Here is a 22,616-nt window from a genome sequence, read left to right on the forward strand (position 1 = left end):
GATAACAGAGGACCAGTCAATAGATAACGCCTAGTAGGAGCTTAGCTTAATTATAAGGAGGGCTGTTTTAATCTCGCCTTAGTTCTAAGACATTAAGACTAAGGACAGAAAGATCTAGTAACTCTTAGTAGCTCTACTAGACTTATTTGGCTTAATTCGCAATACAATTAATACCTAGGTGAATCTCTTACTATAAGACATTCTTACAATTCTAAGGGAGAAGCAAAAATCAATAATTTATTAAGGGATAGCTATGTTCGCTAAGAAGGGTTTCTAGGGCAAGCTTACGTACTATCTCTACGGTAGTAACTATTTTATAAGTAAGTGCCTACACCTTTCTGTAGCTTAGTAGGCTATTAGGAACAAGGACAAACTAGCTAGGGTTACTAACCCTACTAAGAGACAACCGTCACTACCTTGTAGGAGGTCATTATTACTAAACCTTCGTGATGTCCTTAAGGTAATAACGGACCTTATAAAGTAGATAAAGGAGAGCCGCAAGCCAAAGGCCTCCTCTAGTAAGAAGCCTATAAGGGCCTATACGACCTAGGAAGACGCATTAGACTCTAAGATACTATTAGAAGATAAAGATGTTAATGAGGTTGCCTATTCTACTATAGAAGCCAAAGGCAAGTACCCCTCGTCCGAGTAGTTACTTAACTCTTATGCATTATTATATATAACTGACCAAGATTCACTATTTAGGACACTAAAGCCTCTTTAAAAGAGGAAGTGGATCAAGGTTAGGGGTGGCTATCTACAAGCTATATATATAGGAAGTGTAGTAATAGGTAGTCCTTCTAGAAAGCAAATTGTCTTAGAAAATGTCCTGTTTGTTCCTAGCCTTAGAGTTAGTCTTGTTTCGTAGAATCAGTTTAGCTAACAGTTTGCTATCTAACTACCTAGTTTTACCCTAAAATCCTTGTCTAGTAAACCCGTTATCTAGACTAAACTTCGAGGAGGAGTACCGTTTATCTACTCGATCTTAGAAATTCTTGAGCTATAGTATACTAGTATACTCTCTTAAGAACGTGACGGCACCGCTATAGCTAATACTAAGTCCGAAGATTAGTAGGAGCTATAGTATAGAAGATGTACATACCTTAGTAAGGGACTGCTAAGAAACCTATATAGAGTTACTAATAAGAAAGATCCTATTCCTATTCCTTCTAAACACTAGAATTGTAAGGTCTGCTCCCTTATAAACATAAGGAAGTTCAAAGGACCTACTATAGAGAGGAAAGGGGAGAGGCTAGCCCTCATCTCTATTAACATCTATAGGCCTTTTTAGGGCGTAGTCTCTAGGCTAGGATACAAATATTGGCTTAAGATTGTAGATAACTTCTCTAGGAAGAAGTGGGTAATCCCTTTAAAAACTAAAAACTAGGAGCGACGCTCCTATAGCCCTACGGGATTAGAAGGTCTAGGTAGAACGGCAGTCAAGGTGCTTCCTATCTACGATCCGTAGTAATAGTACAAAGGAAATTCTCGCCTTACTAAAAGAGTAGGAGAAGGAGTTTAGTACTTAGATAGATATAACTAATGCCTATAACCCTCTTTAAAATAGACCTATAGAAAGGTCAATTCTAGCCTCTAAGAACATAGTCCGGGCTATACTTAAAGACTCTAGTATACTAGTTAAGTTCTAGCTAGAAGCTTTATAAGTATAGACTATGATCAGAAACAGACTGCCTAATAGTCCAATCATTAATAGTATTGCTCTTTTACTAGAAGAAGCCTTTACTAGCTAAGTACCGTTAGTCGACTATTTCCGTATCTAGAGATATAAAGCTATAGTCTATATAGACCTAAGAGCCTAACCTTAAGGCTTAAGGAGAGACAAGTTAATAAACCGAGGAAAAGAAGCCGTGTTTATAGGCTACTTAGAAAACACTACAAAACAATAGCTATTCTAGGATCCCGACATAAAAGCTATAAAAGCGTATAGTCACGTCGACTAGTTTAAGAATAAGAAGGGGGAAGATATAGATCTTGGTATTACCTTTATTAACTAGCCGAGTCGAGCGCTATAGCGCAATTCTATTAGGAGGAAGCCCTTTAGGGCGAAATTTTCCGATAGGGAATTATTAGAGACACCGTTACGAAGGCTAGGAGAAAATATTAAGGTAACACTATCGAAGGCCGATAACGGTAGATCTATATAGAACCTACCCAAGTTATTAACACTATAGTAACCGCTATTTGTGCAACCTCCCCCTCCCCTAAAGGACATTAGGGAATACTAGAAGTTTAGAGATTAGGGTACTCTAATAAAAGAAAAAGAAGATGTCGTTCAGTTCGACCTATCCAAATACCTAGCGCCACCTTAGGTTATAGGCAATAAGAGGTTAAGGGGGGACGGAGATAATAACTCTAAAGAGTATAAGGCTAAACACTATAAGGCTCTTATCGCCTAGATGTTCTATCTAGACCCTATAATAAGCTAGGTAGATGAGATTCTAAACGACGTAGAAGAATATATATTTGCTACTATTAGGCAGGCCATAGCCTATTAGTAGGAAGTGCTAATCCCAAAGTCCTATAAGGTAGCCGTAGGAGACCCCGAATAGGGACATATATAGAGAGAGGCAATCGAGAACGAACTTATTGCCTTAGTAAGTAACAACACCTAGGAAGCAGTTGTACCGCTAAAGGGTACGAATCTAATTACTTCTAGGTGGGTCTTTAATATAAAAAGAATGATTAGTAGAGCTATTAAGAAGTTTAAGGCAAGACTAGTTATAAGAGGATTTTTATAGAAATATAGGGTTGACTTCGAAGAGACCTTTACACCTACTATTAGACATAATACTCTCCGAGTATTTATAGCAGTAGTATATAAGAGAGATCTCGAGATGTACCTAGTAGATATAAATAATGCTTTTACCTAAAGTAGCCTTCTTAAAGACATCTATATAATCCTACCCCTAGGAGTTAAAGTACCTCTAAACATAGTGTTTAAGGTCCTACGAAGCCTTTATAGGCTTAAGTAAGCAGCTAGAGACTAGAACAAGCTCTATGTTACGAAGCTAGAGAAGATTAGATTTACCTAGTCCTAGGTAGATCTATACCTACTTATCTATACGGATAGAGACCTTATAGTCCTTACCTATATAGATAACATAACAGACCTATTGCCTTGCTCAACACACTAGGCAAACTCCTGGAAAAGATCATAGCAGAAAGGCTGACAAACCTAGCTGAAGAACATGGAATCCTTCCTGAAGAACAGATGGGAGGCAGGAAACAAAGATCAACACTAACAGCTGTGGAACTTATCACAGAGCAGATCAAGACCCTATGGCACTTTGGGAACAACAAAGCAGCCACACTCCTCTCACTAGACATATCAGGAGCCTTTGACAATGTCTCACACCAGAGGCTGATCCACATCCTGAAACAGAAGGCTATCCCTAACTGGACAGTCCAGTTTATCCAGTCCTTCCTCAGAGGCAGAACCACAAGACTAAGACTGGGCAGATATAAATCTGACAGCATGCCTACAGAGACAGGAATCCCACAGGGATCAACAATGTCTCCAATCCTGTTTCTCCTCTTTATGGCAGACCTGCCAGCAAAGCTAAACTCCAGAAACACATCAGCCTCAGGGTTTGTAGATGACACAAACATCCTAGCCTGGTCAGACAGCACAGAAGAGAACTGCAGAATCTTGCAGAAGAAACACAAGGAATGTGAGGAATGGGCCAGGAAACATGGAGCCAGATTTGCCCCAGAGAAGTATCAACTCATCCACTTCAGTAGAGCCAGAAACAGACACAATATGCAAGCCCCAATCACTATTCAGGGACACACAACAGAACCCTCAAGTGAATTAAGGGTGCTAGGAATATGGATGGATCCAAAGCTCAGCTGGGGACCACAGGTCAAGAAAGCACAGGCAAGAGCAGACAACAACAGGCAATCAATTAACAGGCTTACAGCCTCCACATGGGGAGCCACATTTGCGAAAGCAAAGGTTATGTACAAGGCCATTGTGAAGCCAGCCATGCTATATGGAGCCCAGATCTGGTCAGCCCAAGACAAGATCCCAAAGAGAATTGCAGATCCCATCAGCAGAGCCCAAGCCTCCTGTCTGAAAAAGGTGCTTGGAGCATACAAGTCAACTCCAACAAGGGTGGTCGAAATGGAGTCTGGCTCCCCACCAGCCAAGCTCTACCTTCAAGGGTTGAGATACCAGTATGCAGGAAAGACGTCTGCATACCCAGCCCAGCTAGTAATCCAGAAGGCAGTCAACAAAATCAGGAGCCAGTGCACAAGAAGGCACAGACAAGCAAGACCCAATCCAGCCCCACAGAAGCAGCAGGACCTGCAGAAGTTCAAAGAACTAGCAGAACAGCTGCACCTAGCCCAGCAGGAACAGGACAGAAGGGCTCAAGGGAGAGGATCAGCAGCCAGCCAAGGGAAGAAGCAACAGTCTCTAGCTGAAAGGATGGCAGGACTCCTCTGGAAGACTGAATGGACAAGAACCCCACAGAGGCCAGGAACCCCAAAGGCACTCCAACAGTTTGGTAGCCACAACTACCTACTGTACTCAGACCTGACCAGGTCAGAAGCAAGCATAGCAATACAAATCCGCTCTGAACACATCGGAGTCAGGGCATACCTGCATCAGAGAAAAGTCCCAGGTATCGAAGACAAGAGTTGCCCATGCGGCTACCTGTCCCAGAATGTCGAACATAGACTTCTGGTTTGCAAAGAATGGAGTACAGGGAGAGGTGAATGGAGGGCAAGGGCAAGGAACAGAAACTTCCAAGCCATGATCAGCAATAAGGGAGACCTCCAGAGAATTACAAGGTGGATCATCCACCAAGGATTTTTGGAGCAGTTCTCTCTTACTAGGGAAACAGAGAGATGGATTGAGGAGAGAAAGAAGGAGGAGGAGAGCAGGAAGAGGGGGACAACTCTAGGGTTGCAGACAAGGTAGTCAGAGGCTAACCACCATGACACTAGTGCACACTAATGGAAGGAAAACTGAGAACTCATGGCAAGGAAGCTATTAGAGAAGGAGAGGAGGTTTTTACCTAGGAATAGGTTTCCTACCTTATGCAGTAACATATATAGACATAAACCCGCATGGGCCGGAGGGCACCACAACGGGTAAATGAATCATCTATCTATCTATATAGATAACATACCTGTTGTAGCTCCGAAGCTATTAGATGTTTAGTAGTTTAAGGCTAAGCTTAGAAAAGTGTTTAAGATTAAGAATCTTAGTAAACCTACGAAGATCCTTAGAATAAGGATTATAAGAGACAGGTCCTAAGGCACTTTAAAGCTTAATTAAGGACACTATGTCTACGCTAACTTAGCTAAGATGAACATAGCTAGAGAGAATGCTACGCTAACCTACTCACCTATAGAGAGCTACGAGCATTTAGTGCCTACGGTAGCTATAGATAAGAGGTGTAATAAACAGGATTACTAGAGCTATAATAGTACCTAGATGTAGCTAATAATAATAACGAGGCCAGACTTAGTATTCCCCCTTAGAAGAATTAGCTTATATGTTACTGATCCCTCGTAGTAGTATATAAAGGCTTTAAAGAAGCTCTCCCGATACCTACGGTCGTACCTAGACCTAGGTCTTATATATAGAAAGGGAGGGGGCAATCTCTAGGGATACTCGGACTCTGACTACGCTATAGACAAAGTGGATAGAGTCTTAATTCTAGGATACGTGTAGTTCCTTTATAGATTACCTATGTCCTAGATAAGTAGGAAGTAGAAGTCTATTATAACATTAATAATAGAAGCTAAGTTTATAGCTATAAACGTAGCCGTAAAGTAGTCATAATTTCTTACTACTGTCCTTAGGGAAATGGGGTGCCTAGAACTTGTAGGAAAGAGCTCTTTCTAGCCGAGTATAAGGGTAAGTAAGGGCACTATTAACGAGCTAAGGCTAGTCAAGCTTATAGGTAATAACTAAGCCGCTTTAATACTTATTAAAGATGCCTATATATATAAAAGGTCAAAGTATATTAATGTTGTATATAACTATATTAGACATCTCTAGTAGTAGAAGAAGATTATAGTGGACTACTACTATATAAAGGACATAGCTACTAATAGGTTAATAAAGCCCCTTAATAGCTAGTAGTTCTAAAACTTTATAAGGTAGCTCTAGCTTATATAAAGGGATTGTAGGAGACTATATAGCCTAAGTAGGAGTGTTAAGAACATATAGGCCGTAGGACAATTATATAGGTGTAGGTGTGTTATGTGACTAGATCACGTGACTAGGGTTTACTAGCCTATAGGCTAGTAAACATCCGGATACCTAGTATCTACCTATACTAATACTAGCGATACTATATTTAGATATACGCTATCCTATTAGGTCCTTCTTCGTCTTTCGTATAATCCGCCGTCTTCTACTACTACGTAACTCGTACCTATTTAATATATACTACTATAGGCTCCCTACCGCCGTATCGATTTCCGCCTCTACGCGGAGGGGTACCGGCGGTACGAGGGCCGTTATTCGTTCTTTTAGTACCTTATTAATCTCCTTCTAGTCCGCTCTCTTCTACTAAGGCCGTAGTTCTAGGGCTAGTAGCGCCTATAGGTATATTACGTCGAACGTCGTACGGATAGCTAGGTAGTCTAGATAGCCGGTATCGAGTTCTAGATCCGTATCGTAGAAGATAGTCCGCTAGGCTATCTACTATATCGCAAAGGTTAGGTTAAGCGTCTAGGTCGTATTTTTCTACTAATACGTAGCCGTACCTACGGGAAGTACTAGGCTAAGGCCGGATACCTCTACTAGACCGATAAGCGCGTCTACGGCGCTATAGGCCGAGAGTACGCTATCGCCTCCCTATCTTAGGTAGTAGAGGTTAAGGTCGCCGACTAGGATATATATATTAGCTTCCTCTTAGAGAGCTTCTTAGAGCTAGTAGAGGGTAGCCGACTAGCTATCGTCTTCTATCGAGCCCGGTACTAAGTACGGGTTATAGGCGTTATAGATAGCTATTATCTTACCGTCGGTAAGGCGTAGCCGTAGAGAGGCTATATCGCTAGAGTAGGTATAGGTCGTCTACGTTATTATCGCGATTTCTTTACTTACGTAGAAGTAGACCCGCGCTACCGGCTAGTTACCTTAGAGTACTATAAGGTAGTATCTCGGGTCTACGAGTATCGTCTTTCCGTTTATCTACTACTCCTAGATAGCGACTATATAGTACCGGCTAGGGTATAGTAGGCTAAGGAGTAGCTTCTAGGCCTTATCCTTACTCTTATTAGCGTTATACTATACGATAGTTAGCTAGGTAAGCGTACTATTTATAGCTAGACTATTATATTAGCTATAGTTCCCTATTCTACCTCCGTAGGTTTACTACTATATTATTATCCTCGTCGCCCTCGCCCTCGCCTTCGTTATCCTATCGCGGGGCCGGCGTTACTAGCGTAGCTACCGGTAAGGGCGCGCTACCTCGGTAGGGGCGGAATGTCGTCGTATCGAGGCGCGTCTATCCGAGGCCCTAAGCCCGGGGGTCGGTAAGCGCTAGTCGGCCTACTCCGTATATTAAGCGTCTATTACTATTTAGCGTCCTCTTCTTACTCCTATATATAACCGGCTAGAAGCCGTCGGCGTCGACTCTTAGACGGTATAGTACTATCGCTATTCCTCCTCTTTCCTAGCGTATACCTAGGCGCGCTCCTATTGCCTATTCCGCTACCTACCTCTTTACTCTATACCCGCCTATCTACGCCTTATAGTCCCCGCCGTAGTTAGCATACTTACTTATCTTAAGTTAGGGGTATTCGCGGGTATTATATACCTTCGCGTAGTAGCCGTAGTAGGTCTCCTACCGATAATACTTTATAGTATACCCGAATCCCTAGTACCGGAAGTACTAGGTTACTATATAGGTATAGTTATACTTTTTAACGTAGTAGTACGAGTAGGCTAGGACTAGTCCCTTCTCTATAGCCTAGATCCTCTAGCTATTATACTTAAACGCGAGTACGAGCGACGAGTATTTCCGCTCTATTCGTTCCGGCGTCTTTAGCTAGTACGCCTAGGTAATAATAAGGCCTAGGATAGTAGCCTAGTTATCCTTTACGATAGCCTCTACTATCGCTACCGGGCTAGTGTCTACTAGGAAGGTATTAACTCGGACACTATATATAAGGGCCTAGTATACTAGCGCGACCGGCGCTACGCTCTTCGCGTTTAGTACCTCGACCGTCTAGGCTACGCTCTATAGTAGCGTCGGTCTCCCCGCTATAGTTACGAGCGTATAGCGTACGTCTCTACTCTTTAGCTTCTAGGCTATAATAATGTCTTATTTACTAGCCTAGTACGCCTACTCTATAAGGCGTTAGTACGATAGTACCGCTACCTACTCTCTTTCTTTAGGGTTGTCTATATATATCGTAACCTCGCGCTAATCTAGCCTAACGCGGTACGTTAGTTACTCTACGGCTACTATAGCCGCTTAGGTATATGTCGCCGGCCTAGCTCTTCCTAGCGCCTAGATCTCCCGTAGGAGGTCCGCGTTCGTTACTTCCTTTACTAGCGCTAGCGCCTTCGTCGCCCGTAGTAGCTCCTAGATTGCTTTAGCTAAGCTCTCGAGAAGGCTACGGATCGCGCGTTCGTAGGGCAGATTAGCGCTCGCGAGGGTGGCTATAATTTCGTATATAATTGCGGTATATTCTGCCGTGTCTATACCGTGTTTCGTATGCTAGTTCTTCTAGTTAGTGGCTTGCGGTTGTTATGGTCGTTATGGTAGATAGTCTCCGTGTTTCGTTTCTCCCGGGCGCGTCGTCGCTCCGTGCGTTTCCCTTCGTTCGCCGCCTTTCGAGGGCGCTCTTTGCTTTTGCGACGCTGTCGCCCCTTCGTTTATCATCGTGGCTTAGCTCTTATCTAGGGTAAGTTGTTGCCCTAAATTAGTCATCGCAATCTCCTCGGCCAATACCCATTATATCCTTGCACCCTGTAACGCTCATTTCGACCTTATAATCTCATCTCACGCTACAAGGTTATGCCATCTTTTTATACACAGCGTACTCACCAATATTGGCAGTGACACCTATATTGCGGCAAGGAGATAGCGTTCCGGCGCTGGCAGACGCTGTAGCCGTGTCGGTCCCTATATACCCACGAAGCGGGTGTTGGACAACCTAGTGATATTGGACACCTCAATAAAACCACGCTTTCCAACACGCGTATCTTCTATTTAACACGCGTTATCTCATCAATATGGTTGCTTCTGTATATCGAGAAGAAGAGGAGCTCATTAGTGAGGCCGTACAGTGGTACTGCGACGCGTCAAATCCAGGTCCTATTAAGCAGGTAGCCGCCAACTGGGGTGTCGATTACCAACGCTTCAGAAGACGACTTCTCGGTCACAACTCACGCAGTACACGGCCGCGTACGCACACGGTGTTGACAGACGATCAAGAAGCTGTTCTTATAACCTACTTAAGGAGGTGTGACAAGATAGGCGTATCCGCGCGACTCCGGATGGTCCAGATCAGCGCAAATTCGATCCTTAAGCGATACTATACTGGACCTAGATCACCTCTAATTATGAGCTCGAAGTGGCCACAACGATGGCTCAATCGACATCTAGAATAGAAGAAGGTGAAGCAACAACTATTAGAAGCAGTAAGAGCAGCGGCATAGGATATTGGTGACCTTGAATAGTGGTATAGCAAGCTATAGGAGACCTGTTAAGAGCATGGCATATTGCCTAAGGACATGTGGAATATAGACGAGACTGGCTTCCGCATTAGTGTTGCGAAGAACTAGTACGTTCTTAGGCAATATCCGAAGAGGAAGAACTTCCTTCCTACTGCTAACAACCGTGAGAGCTCTACGGATGTTGTTGCTGTCTTAGCAGCTGGGCATGTGATTCCAGCCTTCCTCATCTTGATAGGCAAGATGCACCTAAATACGTAGTACTAACACCTTGAAGACGACACGGTTGTGGGTGTTAGTGATTCTGGATATACGAATGACCTGCTTACACTAGAATGGCTGCGACATTTCAACGAGCACTCTGCGAAGACATAGCGAGGCGCATACAGGCTGCTGTTGATAGATGGGTACGGCTCTTACTTCACGATTGAATTCATTGAATATTGTGACGAGCATCTAATAATCCCCTTTGCACTACCAGCCTATATAACACACTTTCTACAGCCCTTAGATGTGGTCGTATTCTAGCCTTACAAGCACTGGCACGCAGAGGCTGTGGATTCAGCTTCTCGCTATAGTTGTAGCGACTACAACAAGCTCGAGTTCTTGCATAGCTTCGAGGCCTTTAGAAGGCAAGTAATGAAGCCAACAACCATCATAAGCGGCTTCGAGAAGTGTGGTATCTACCCCTTCAATTCGGAGCCAATATTGGCTCGTGCAAGGCAAGACCTAGCTGCTCTTCGATCGAATAAACGAGTCTTAACACCGGAGCCGATTGTTAACGATAAGCAGCTTCTAACAACAGTGAGGACCTTCGGTCGATACACTGCTACGCTTATAGCTGATCCATTGATAGATGAGTCTATTAAGCAGCGACTGGAGCCACTCTTCCGTGGAGCCCAGATTGCTATCGTTGAGGGCGCCGAAGCAGTAGCTGAATTGAACAACACCACGGTCCGCCAGAACGCTCGCAATGCTCGCAACACTTAGAAGAGACAACACCTTCAGCGTGGAGGTGTCATGAAGGCTATCAACGCAAGAGCTGCTATACAAGAACGTGAAGAGAACACAGTAAAGCAGCTTGAAGCCCAGCTAGCACGTGCAAGAACAGGTGAATTGAGACACCGGATAAGCAAGATTATGAGCTATATCAAGGGGACGTACAACAGACCTGCTTATCCAGTGGAGAGACGGAAGATTATGCCAATATGGCTTGCCTGTATGGACGATATAGCCAATAGATAGTTGAATACACCTCATTGATATCGTTGAGGTGTCCAATATCACTGGGTTGTCCAACACCCGCTTCGCGGGTGCATGGGGACCGACGCGGCTAAGTCTGGCAATCGTAAGCGGTGGTCCAGACCATCATGAAGATTATTTAAAGGATCGCCAAGCGCAACTACACATGCATGTCTCTGCCGCCAATTAGCGCCGAAATGCTGAGAATCCGATATGACCCCTGGAGATGTTAAGAAGGATAAGTATCGCGCATGGCCTCACCGCGCGGCACTGACATAGCATTACACGAGCAGCCACCAACACGATAGCTGATATTATGAGCAAGTCCCGCTACATCCAACCCTTTCATATGCTCTCTAACATCCTAGCAGACACTTTTACTCTACTCCTGGCCACACTCCCACTGCTGGCATATGGCAGGGGCGACAATAAGCCCGGCCAGTTCAATTACATTGTAAGTGGGTCTTCGACGCTGGATCTGCCCATACCTCAATGTCCTTTGTCACAACCTCTCTCGCTAGAAGTCAACGGTGCCCTCGCGCGACGCGTGGCATATAGCAAACAGTGTGAGGCATCAGCGCATCGGTCCATGCTCTTTGGTCGTTGTCAGCTCAGCGGCCCTATCGCGAATTCGGCAGCATCGACATCAGGGCGGATGGTGAGAGGCGAGTCGAGAAACGAAACATGTCACCAGACTTGCCCGTTTCTTATGCATGAGCCGGCATTATCTCGAGATGGCGGTTCCATCTCGAGTCAGCCGCCTCACAGCAGAAACCTAGATCATTCTACCGAGAGACGTTCCCTATTCTCTTTCCCTCTGCTCAAACACTGTACTGATTCTCTATCACTAGTGCGAAGATATCCCTTGCGACGAAGAGGGGGTCGACAGCTGGATTCTGCAAGCATGCATCGGAATTGGAGGGACTGAGCTTACAGCTCATGGAGGGATATACGACACGACTGGAGAACTCGTTGGCCGGACGGCGATCTGCTTGTGTGCAAGGGGCCAGACGAAGGCGCATGATTATAACATCAGTGGGGATTACCCGCCAGGGGTTGCGCATTTGACGTTTGATGTTCGGGCGCCTTACTGGTGTCAGAGTTCTGGATAGGTCGTAAATGATGAAGGGGAAGTGAGACGATGGAGGATTTTGGGGACTGCTGGGTCAGGCATCTACTGTCGCGGCAACTGTCAACGCGCTGCGGATGCTTAACTTACATTAATGCACAAATCTATCAGGCGACGCGCTACACCTCGAGCGAATCGCCGTGTTCACTACCAGGTGCATGCACGCCAGATAGATCGAGAGGAAGCCTTTGGCTTGGTAAGGAGTTGAAGCGCTCAGCAGCTCCATGTTGTGTCGTCGTCTCCACCATGAACGGTAGTGCACGATCTGGCGTTGCGATAGAGTACATTACAAGTCATTGGCCGGCACGGCGTGTGCGGACATAAGCTACTGCCTCAGCTCTGTGCCATTGCCGGCCACAATCCTCTCATCCCTGCGTTCGATCCGGCCGCACTCTCGTGTCCATAAACTCGCAGTCTCCAAGCGCACCATTCTCGGCCACTTGCACTAAGAGGCTGTCGTCAAATTATCGTGGGTCTCGACGGTCCTCATCCAGCCACGGGATGCGATCATCGTGCACAAAGATGTGCTTGCCCTTCAGTCTCCACTGGTCGTACTTGTTGATGCCCAGGAACATGCCTTCACCATCGAATAGGCGCGCGGCGTTACTTGCCGCGGCCTGAGTCCTTGATGTAGTTTGGCAGCTTCCGCATCCTGTGCTTCTCTCTTACCTTCCAATGACCCACCACGGAGCTGATGTCAATTTTGCCTCTCACGAGAGCATGATGAATTGTCTGGCGGTTTCCCCATCGTTCTTCAGCCTCATTGTGCTGCCACCAATAGCGGAAGATCTCCCGACCAAGCTTGTGGATTTTGTATTGCGCATCACCACCGTAGTATTCGACACTCACAGTAGCTATGTCGCGCTCCACGTCGCGGAAGAGAGTGGTCCAGTGGGCGTGGTGAGCGAAGATGAATGGCGCAAGCTTGTGATCGCGACAAGCGCAGAAATGATCGATCCTTCGGCAGTCGCGCCCGTGTAGAGGTGGTGGGACAGACGATCCCGAAGGCCTTTGGTAGTACGATATAACTTCAGCCATCGCCTCCTTATACAATTCCACTGACCTAAGAATGCAAGAAATTCTTAGGGATGTGTTAGGGTACCATGCATAGAGACCTTTCTCAATGATGTATTGGGCGACTCAACCGCCCATCTTCTTGAAAAAGCCGTACTCGTGAATCCACTCGAGCAGATGTTGGATGACGAGCACGACGCTTGGCGACTTCGAAGTCCTCCAAGCTTTCGGTGGGTGGCCGGCCAAGAATGCAAACGCGATCTTGTGCGCAGACACCTTCGCTGAGATATGCTCTTCGGGCGTGAAAGGAGCCGAGTAGTCCCCATTGATGCTTTCCTCGGCGAATGCTTTCGGTCTCGCAGACCAGACGTCGGCATTAGGAGTCTGCTCGAGCAGCGAAGTGAGGTGTTGCTCTCGTATCATTGTGGGCGTGGCCTCAGTCTAGAGCAATCACTGTCAGCAGAGTCCGATGCCAGGCTAGTTTGAACCCACTTACCTTGCCTACCAGGGAGGCATCTGTGGGTGTTTTAAACTCAAGCTCGAATCGCTTGGGCTTCTGGTCGCCGACTGTCTTATTGTGTGCCCAATACTTGCTCAGGCTTGCACGCCAGAAAGGACTGCTCTGCTCCAGTACTGTGCTTGTGGTGATCACAGTGACTTGCTCGAGTGGTGATAACGAGATCACCACATCTCCTCCTTCGACCACGACACTTCTCGACCCTGTCTCGGGCAGACTTGCCGCCGCGAGGCCGCTCGACGAGTTGATTTTGAAATGGTGCGCGTAGTCAACAGGATCTTCGTCGACGTGATAATCATCGTCGCTGTCATATCCGGGGTCGTTGTATTGCCACTTGGAGTATGGCTGGCTTCCATCTTCTGAAACTTCCATCTTAGTGTCTGCTTCTGATGATGTGAGGTGGGTGCTTTGTTGTTCTTGATAATGGTCTTGATGTTCTATGTGGATTGTGCGACGGGTAACTGTTGAGTGACCAAGGTAAACTTATATCTAGCTAGTGATGAGGGGCAAGTCAAAGTTCGTACACGGGCACGAATCGGCTGGTGAATGAAGTACTCGGCACCGCAAGCTTCTTTTCGGGTTCGTGCTTCTCCTTCCCAAAGCACGTGCTGTAGTGTATATAGATAGATAGATTTGTCATTCCCCTGTTCTAGGACCCTATCCGGCCTATGCAGGTATATATCTATTGTTATGTACAAAGGGAAACCCGAATAGGTGAAAACCCTTCCCGCCCCCGACTACTCCTTGTCTAGATTAGCTTTCCCTCTGAACGTACGTAGTCCATGTCACTACCCCGTTAGCCCCCGCTCCTAGCCGGTCTCGTCGCGCTGCGTCGTGTCCTCTCTTCCTGCACTGCTCCTACTAGGCGGTACTGTTCTAGCCAGCCCTTCTCTAGTATCCAGTTCGTAATGCGCCGTAGGTCTTCAGCGTTGTTAAGAAGTGCCCCAATCGTCCGGTTCCTCGCCTTTGCCATCCACTCCCCCCTTCCTAGCGACCACCTCGGACAGACGAGGAGTGCGTGCCGTACGTTCTGGGAGCGATAGCCGCAGGGGCAGCTAGTATTCGTGTATCCTGGAACCTTCCTCCATGATAGGTACCCCTGGAGGCCGATGTGTTCGCTTCGCAGTTGGGTTGCTATGCTACTCTGTGCCCTCGTAAGGCGGTAGTGGATGAGCTTCGGGGGGTGCTTGACCGCGGATTTTGTAGCTGACCATTCCTTAGGTTGTCCCGCTGGCGTAGTGTATATATACTTGATCTCCTGTGTGGCCCGCCTTGGCCGATAAGTGTATATATGTTGCTGGCATGCGCAAGTCCAGTTCGCGCTCTGATCAATAGTCGGTGGGAAAGCCATCGCGCACTAACCAGCGCTCCGTGAGGCGCAGCACCGATGTCCTCGAGTATGCTGGGTAGCGTGAGGCCTCTCAGGCTGGTGGCGCATCCTGTGGCGCATCCAAGCACTGCCTCCGATCGAGAGGCAACTCTTAGTTCATGGACTTTGGCCCAAGCGTGCGTAGACTTCGGGACGCCTCTCGACGAGCAAGAAGGCATATGCCATGCAAGTGTGCTCTAGATCGTTCGGTCGGCCAGTACTGTCATGATAAGCGGCTACTGTGGTCAGAATGACCATAGAAGATTGTTGTACTGGCCATGATGGTCTGCTGTCTACCCAAGAGCGCTCATATCAAAGGCCGCCGTTCGGGCAACTGCAGGTTGACGTTGCACCAATCGATGCAGGCGAACGTCATCGTGAAGCATTGTGAACACCCCTGCAAGGAGAGAGCAGTCGCGTTTGTTGACCTTCAATCTTGACCTGCCTTCAGGTTGTGCATTTCACCTTGACAAACCCTCTCGAAACAGACATCAACATGCTATCCGGCATCAGACAGCTCGCAGTCCGCCGAGCAGGATTCGCGCCCGGGTCCCAGGCCGCTGGAAGTAAGTGCAATCAGATCGATCCTGACACCTACACAGGACTCACTCATCCCAGACGTCGCCCGCCGCTCATATGTCAACGAAGGCGCCACAAGCAAAGGCGGACCGGGAGCGACCAATGTCCGCGACTCACCATCCAGCAGCGGCGAGGCCAGCGGTGTGAACGCCAGCCGTGGCCTTGACGGCGAGACACGTGAGAGCAAGTCGACAACCGCTCGCCCCGTCACAAACCCGGAAGAGTCAGGTCTAGGCGGCCAGGAGGAACCGCAGCCATCGCAAGAGTACATGAAGCGGCCGAAGGACGAGCCAGATCACATCAAGCGCCAGCATGTCGAGGCGGAGGGACAGAAGCCGTTGGATCCAGCTGATGATGGCTATGGCATCACGAGTAAGAAGTAGCGGGAGGTGGTGGTGATGATATCGCGAAGAGGGCAGCGACTGCTTCACTATCTCAAAAGCTGCTGGCACGTTTGGGAGTGATTGGGAAGGATGGTAGCTGATGAAGGCGACAATCTACAGTACTTTGACAAGCAATGATTTCTTCATGCCTTGTGACGTTGGACGACAGACGTTGTTATCAGAGCCCAAATCTCTCCCGACGCATGATCCATGTCTTGTTGAGTGCATCGTCGTCCGGTGACCAGCGCATGTTCCTGCCCAACACGGCAATTTTCCAGATGGTGCGAAGAAGATGCGAAGATCCGGGGCATCGACGACGACGATCCTGACGACATTGGCGTGTCATGTCAGACATGCCAACGGTCTGTCTGCATGTGAAGGGCACAACAGCGACAACGAAGCTGCTATACATGACCAGGTTGATGCGGTGCGATGGCCGTGAGGAAGGAGAGCCAAGTGTCGTCGAAGCTGCAGGAGCTGCTACATACATGCATGTACACACATCGGGTCGTCGCAACGATAGACTTTGGCCAGACCAGGGGGCGCCATGGCGGAGCTTTCGGGCCATGCTTTCGCCCTATGATTCTATGAATCTACGATGCCGTGGTCGCGTGTGGTACTCAGGTACTGTAGGCTGTAGCGTGCTGCGTATCGGTATCGTCGCAGCTGACAGTGACTTGATAGCGTGCCAGACTGTTCAAAGGGACTTTCGACTGCATTCCGTTCCTGCTAATAGGTACACAACTACAGCTCGTGCGACGACGCTCTACTCAGCAGCCGCGACTCGACGGCCCATGCATGTACGCTTCTGGCCCGCATCGATTCAGCTGAACGCGCCCACCTCCAGGTCTAGAACGCGAGCTCGTCACAGCCCTCGCAGTGTGCAACCACACACAACATCAGCTGAAGTAGCATAACGCGAAACATCGCCCACACACATTGTGTTTGTGTTTGCTCAGGAGCGAGGACAAAGCGATTGTGTACGATTCCATCGGACAAGCATCCTGTGCTGCATCCGTGGTTCAGGGTCGCGGGAAGGTGCATTGGGAAAACGAGCACGTGGCCCTTTGTTTCGTATTAGACAAACTCGACCGCCGACTCGGTGCGCCCTTCAGACACTCGAAATCGACCACGGCCGACGAGCAATACCCCGAAACACCTCGAGGACACAGCAAAACGTAGGCACTGGATGGTGTCGCAACAGAGTGCAGCGGCTGAGACAAGCGGACGGGCAGGCTGAGGCACGGGTACATGCGCACTGATGAAAGACACGAATAATGAAGCGGCGGGCTCAGACATAGGGCTGCATGGTCAGGAACCGGCATTGCACGTCATATGCCTGGGTAATTCAGGCGGACCCAGTGAGGAGAATGTGACGGCCTTCTTGGTACGCTCGATAGGCAGCGAATGGGCTAAAGGCTCGCTGCTGGCAGTAGATGCTGGTTCACATCTTGCGCCCATAACCAGAATCCTCGAACAGAGCTTCCCGAGCATAAGCGGGGACAGGAGCAAGGCTGGCAGGGGCTCGAACGGAAGCCATGCGTCGAATGGGGATGGCATTAGTTTGCCTGGTCGGCTAGAAAGGGCATCATTATCGCCATCGCCTGCTGTGCCAGAAGACAACCCTCCCAAGCCAGAACCCACAATCTTAAGCGAAGGACCATTTGCTGGCCTAAAGTTTCCCAACGACTCAGCCCGTGCGAATGCGCTGCATGTCTTGCGGACTTATATTGCAACCTACCTAATCACGCATCCACACCTTGACCATCTTTCGGGTTTTGCCATCAACACAGCAGCTTTCCATGCGACTTCACGACCCAAGACGCTGGCAGCACTGCCAAGCACAGTCAATGCGATCAAGGACCATATTTTCAACGATGTTATTTGGCCGAACTTGACCGACGAGGATGGCGGTGTCGGCTTTGTCACATTCCAGCGCTTGAAGGAAGGCGGCGATGTCATGATCGGCGAAGGTGAAGGTAGAGGCTACATTGATGTTTGTGATGGATTGAGCGCGAGGGCGTTTAAGGTTTCGCATGGGACATGCACCAAAGGACCGCCGAGCCATCACCATCGGGGAAGCATTCCAGGCATACCAGATGGCAGCCCGCCTTACAATGGCTCCATCGCGGGGACATTACAAGACCTTGGATCTACAGCAATGAACAGGACGACGTCGTTTCCGCACTTGCAGTCAGGTCCTCCGACACCTGGTGTATCGTCTCGGCAGAGCTTCTTCAACAGCCACCCTTCACCTGCGGTACAGGCGACCGATCAGCATCGTGCATGTGTGGTGGACAGCACGGCTTTCTTCTTGCGTGACGAGTATACACAACGGGAGGTGCTGATCTTTGGTGATGTCGAGCCGGACTCCATATCTCTAACGCCCCGAAATCACATCATCTGGCAGGAAGCGGCGCGAAAGATCGCACATGGTGTGTTGGGTGGCATTTTCATCGAGTGCAGCTACGACGACAGCCAAGTAGATGCTCTCCTTTTTGGTCATCTCAACCCAAAGCACCTAATCGCCGAGTTACAGTACCTCGGACGACAAGTCAACGAAGCCAAGTCCATTCGCGAAGCGGAGAGGAACACCAAGAAACGGAAGCGTTCTGGTCCTAATGGTCTGGACAACATTGCTAAGAACGTGTTCCCAGAGAACGACCACCGCAAACGAAGCCGCAGCCTAGCGAATCGAACAGTCTTCGCCGATGACAGACGGCGCAGCAGCGCGCCCGACAACAGCACGACGAGTGCCCCGACGGATGCCACGAATCGCTATCACCCCCAACTAGATCATGACATGATTTCGCCACAGAACACATCTTTTCCGAGACCTGATAGTGTTGTGGACAACAGTACCGGCAGCACTGCTCACCATGAAATGCCTCTTAGTGGCATTAAGATATTGATAATTCACATCAAAGATACCCTTAAGGATGGTCCGCACGTTAGCGAGACTATCTTGACGCAATTGAAAGATTATGAGGCACAACTTCAGGAGGAAGGACAGGGTTTGGGCTGCGAGTTTGTTATCTCGCAAAGTGGGGAGAGCTACGTGTTTTGATACTGGGGTTGGGGTTCATGGGTCTTGGCAACACATGCGACAGGACGCTCTCGATAATCTGATCCATGGTTGCGCGCGTAGGGCAAGCATATCGGAAGGAGTTACGGTGGATCGGCCAAGCATTTGACACGGACTTGAATGCATGGAAAAGGTGCGTGGTTCAGGAGCTAGTTCCAGGTTGACTTGCTCTCACATATACTTACTCAAAAGTGTGTCTCATCCCGTTAGCAACGCGCTTTGCTCTCTTCCGACTCACGTCTTCGCACCCGCAAGGGCGCTCGCAGTACTGGTCTGCTATCTGAGTCTCTTTGAACAAATACATTGCACTTCTATTCGCAAGAATAAAAGTGGCGGCGACGCGCTCAGCTCCCTCGAAATGCTATACTCTCAGCACCGCTGCGACGCGTTGGCCTATCTTAGGCAAGTCGTCGATCATAGAGTGGCGACGCGCTCGGACAAAATGCACTATCATCCGACCTGGAACCCGCTTCAGCCCAGTCCGCGAACAGGTCGAGCAGCGGCGTCCAACTTCCGCAGCATGCAGAAAATCTGCTCCTTCATAGCGAATTTTGATGCTCCGACCTCCTGCTCGCTCGTCCCTTCTCCTTTCATCTCAACTTTCCTGAAGAACTTGCGACCTTTCTTTGTGTAATCAAAGATGCCATGAGCGGTGTTTGTTAAACTTCCAAGCATCGGGAGAGTGACTGTCGCATCGATCCGCCACACGTTGGTTCGAGCGAGGAGTGTAGCGCTGAAGGCTACGTGTCTGTGCTCGCTATCCTCGCCTCCGCACTCTTGGGTGATTGTGAGGTGTTGGATGTGTTCGAGATCGATTGTCGGAATCCGAGAGATGAGCGTCTTGTCCAGTTTGGCATGAGTGTTGTGGCCACACTCGATGATGAAGCGCAAAGTGCGCCAGTAGTTGCGGTAGGCGCTTCGGTAGAGACCCTGGGCTTCTTCGTGGATCTGCCGGCAGGTCAAGAGGAAAGCTTTTGAGGGTGGCGTAGCATGGCGGAGGTCTACGGGATCTGTCTGACGTTGCGCGACGCAGAGTTGGTAGATGGAGTTGCGAAGTTCGGCTGGGGGTTGGAGCAGTCGCGATGATGACATAGTGCGACGCGGCGATTGTTTTCGACAAAGAGGGAGAGAGGATGTCTTAGCAGTGATTGTTTGTGTGGAGTCGAGGTGGCATGGAAGCGTGAAGAGAGACTTTCGGGAAATCTGCGCTTGAAGCGTGTCCTTGTTCATCTAGTGGCATTTGCATGTGATCTGGTCTTGAGATTCTTCTAGATCACAACAAACACTCATGAACACCTTACAACCCCAAAATCTAGCATATTGGCACCTTGAAAGCCGGGAAGGTGTAAGTCCAACTATCAATCGACGCTTGATCACTAACACAGTCGAATGTAGAGCTGTGACCCTGCCAAAGCGGACGGCTTGGCCACTGGCACAGCTGCTGTACCTCGCCTTCGTAAGGGTTGGAAGTAGATGTGATCGCAGCGTTTAGTCGGCTTGGCTTCACACCATTCTCGACCCAGTCAATCATGGTCTGCATATTGTCCTGTGGGTAGGGACCTGGCTGCAGCGTGTTGGCACCGCAGTGAGCAGCCCCTGGAATGAGGTAAAACTGGTACCAATCGGACAATGCCTCCTGGGCTTCCTCGTCGGTAGAGTTGGGGTACACGATCGAGCGGACAGACTGCCAGTAGTGCACAGAGGATGCAGAGGGAATGCTTGGGTCAGATTTGCCGTGATAGTGCAGCAGTTTGCCTCCGGACTTCTGGAATGGAGTCAAGTCTGGGATCGTGGTCTGGAGACTATCGAGGTAGCGGAAGTAACCGATAGTCATCCACTCGACCAGATTATCGTAGGTCACACCATCGAGGTTCTCGAGATTGTCGATGTCGAGAGCTGAATAAATTTGGTCACGTATTGGCCGCCGGTGGACGGGCTATTGAGAGTCCAAGATTGAGTGCTATTGTCCCAGGTCGGGTCAGCATGGGATAGATCTTAGCCGATCTGGTAAGACAAGTATGCACGCTCGCCTTGCGAGTTGTGCAGGCCATCGTAGTACGCTTGGGCCACCGCGATATCCTTCTCTGTGATGGTACCATTCTGAGCAGGGGTCGAGCTACTTTGGCTACCGGCTGGTTGTCGCTTCACCTTGTTCGAAAAGCCAAATCCGAGCGAAGAACTCGTGGTAGCCGCACAGTAGTAGCTTCCGCCAACGAGCGAACTCAGGTCGAAGTTCAGCTTGCAGAGGTCTGTTCTAGAGATGACACCATTTGTACGGCCGTCAAGTGGATCGCAGGCTGCAATGGTAGCGTTGACGATCTTATCCGAGGCGCAAGTGGGTGTGTAGTAGTCCATGGCGTGCTCGATAGTGGCTGGGTAGACATGGTTGACCTGTTGCTGCGCGAAGCGGAAAGCTGGGGCGCCCGTGATAGCATCATCGTACTCCTCGCCCCATCTCTGGACTTGAGACATGCCTTCTCTGCGTCCATCGGAACAGCCCTCGTAGTAGGTGTAGATCTTTGTGTCAGTCGAAGAGCCGTAGAGCGTGGGCAGAATCTGCTTGGCCATCCGGGTCATCTCGCCAAGCGCGGTGTACGCAAGTGCGTATGTGGCGTCCCAATTGATTGTGCCATTGCCATAGAGCACCTCCTTATCGTAGCTGTAGTTGAAGGCATCGTAGCCTGCGCTGATCGCACCGCTGGCGGCACTGTACTCGAGACCTCCAGTCGCATCGCTCGACAAGGAGAAGCCACTACCACCAGCCACGTAAAAGCGACTCTTGTAGTTCGATGGCACCGGAAATGCGTATTTGACGACCACCTCATCGTTCTTACCTGTGTGTGTTTAGGTGACCGGCACGTTGCAGTAGTTGAAGGTTTCGGACGACGAGCTGGAACTGCTTGACGCTTGACGCTTCATCATTCCTCCACCAGTAGTTGCGTTGTACACGGCACTGGCTGTGACTGCGGACGTGATGAGGTCAATCCCAAGCAGTGTACCATTCGCTGGAAGCGCGGCCTGCACATTCGACACTGTGCACACAGTTGAGAGTGGCGAGGTATCAGCTCTTGCTGCCAGACCAGCGGCAAGAGCTCGAGTGATTCCAGGCATGGTTACAGTGTCCAAGAGGATGAGTCGAGATCGCGAATGAAGTGCTTGCAGGGTGTGTTGTCCTACATCAAGAAGCGGAACTCTTAGACTCGCAGCAACTGGAGAATGCCTACCTTGCACGAGAAAGATCGAGCCACCAGCCTTACGGTGGCCATATGCGCACGGTGCCGACGACTCAAGACACTCGTGGTCGTCGTAATCCTTGCAGGCAGCGAAGAGGCCAATGGCTAGAATTTTCGTGTTTTGAGTATAGCCATGCAACACTGTCGGAGATGAGTAGCACACCGCAGTGCAGCCATGAAGCCTAGCCACGCAACCGCGCACTGTACCGGTCTGGAAGATCGTGGCTAGCGATATCGAAGGTGTAATTATGGCAAAGTCTCTCCCCCGAATCGATCAGAAGGACTCGGCCTTTAGAATTCGAGCGTGTGGTGATCGTTTAGTGTTCATGGATTTGTGACCGCCACTGGCGACAACCAGAATACGTCCTCGCCGCAGATAGTCTTTGCGAGGGATCGCC

The 22,616-nt window shown here is 49.0% G+C and overlaps 7 protein-coding genes across 7 annotated transcripts; 3 read left to right on the top strand and 4 right to left on the bottom strand.

Moving 5' to 3' along the window:
- Positions 1–11,225: 11,225 nt before the first annotated feature.
- On the top strand, positions 11,226–12,021 carry CLAFUR5_03423 (Ecp5; the record flags this gene model as incomplete). Its single annotated transcript, XM_047902571.1, has 3 exons — positions 11,226–11,229; positions 11,281–11,363; positions 11,761–12,021. The coding sequence occupies 3 exons, from the start codon at positions 11,226–11,228 to the stop codon at positions 12,019–12,021; spliced, it is 348 nt and encodes a 115-aa protein (XP_047758939.1).
- Positions 12,022–12,502: 481 nt separating this feature from the next.
- Positions 12,503–13,076, bottom strand: CLAFUR5_20157 (uncharacterized protein; the record flags this gene model as incomplete). Its single annotated transcript, XM_059462994.1, has 2 exons — positions 12,503–12,655; positions 12,708–13,076. The coding sequence occupies 2 exons, from the start codon at positions 13,074–13,076 to the stop codon at positions 12,503–12,505; spliced, it is 522 nt and encodes a 173-aa protein (XP_059318901.1).
- A 102-nt stretch (positions 13,077–13,178) lies between these two features.
- Positions 13,179–13,941, bottom strand: CLAFUR5_03424 (uncharacterized protein; the record flags this gene model as incomplete). Its single annotated transcript, XM_047902572.1, has 2 exons — positions 13,179–13,493; positions 13,549–13,941. 2 exons carry the CDS (start codon positions 13,939–13,941, stop codon positions 13,179–13,181), a joined length of 708 nt encoding a protein of 235 aa, XP_047758928.1.
- A 1,493-nt stretch (positions 13,942–15,434) lies between these two features.
- On the top strand, positions 15,435–15,900 carry CLAFUR5_03425 (uncharacterized protein; the record flags this gene model as incomplete). Its single annotated transcript, XM_047902573.1, has 2 exons — positions 15,435–15,504; positions 15,557–15,900. The coding sequence occupies 2 exons, from the start codon at positions 15,435–15,437 to the stop codon at positions 15,898–15,900; spliced, it is 414 nt and encodes a 137-aa protein (XP_047758927.1).
- A 1,261-nt stretch (positions 15,901–17,161) lies between these two features.
- CLAFUR5_03426 (3',5'-cyclic-nucleotide phosphodiesterase 1) lies at positions 17,162–18,967 on the top strand (the record flags this gene model as incomplete). The annotated part of the gene is made up of 1 exon (XM_047902574.1): positions 17,162–18,967. One exon carries the CDS (start codon positions 17,162–17,164, stop codon positions 18,965–18,967), a length of 1,806 nt encoding a protein of 601 aa, XP_047758991.1.
- A 489-nt stretch (positions 18,968–19,456) lies between these two features.
- CLAFUR5_03427 (uncharacterized protein) lies at positions 19,457–20,077 on the bottom strand (the record flags this gene model as incomplete). The annotated part of the gene is made up of 1 exon (XM_047902575.1): positions 19,457–20,077. One exon carries the CDS (start codon positions 20,075–20,077, stop codon positions 19,457–19,459), a length of 621 nt encoding a protein of 206 aa, XP_047758929.1.
- Positions 20,078–20,297: 220 nt separating this feature from the next.
- Positions 20,298–22,096, bottom strand: CLAFUR5_03428 (Tannase; the record flags this gene model as incomplete). The annotated part of the gene is made up of 4 exons (XM_047902576.1): positions 20,298–20,858; positions 20,900–20,979; positions 21,010–21,814; positions 21,845–22,096. The coding sequence occupies 4 exons, from the start codon at positions 22,094–22,096 to the stop codon at positions 20,298–20,300; spliced, it is 1,698 nt and encodes a 565-aa protein (XP_047758990.1).
- Between the last annotated feature and the right edge of the window lie 520 nt (positions 22,097–22,616).

Source organism: Fulvia fulva, chromosome 2, assembly GCF_020509005.1.
Source record: "Fulvia fulva chromosome 2, complete sequence".
Lineage (NCBI taxonomy): Eukaryota > Fungi > Ascomycota > Dothideomycetes > Mycosphaerellales > Mycosphaerellaceae > Fulvia > Fulvia fulva.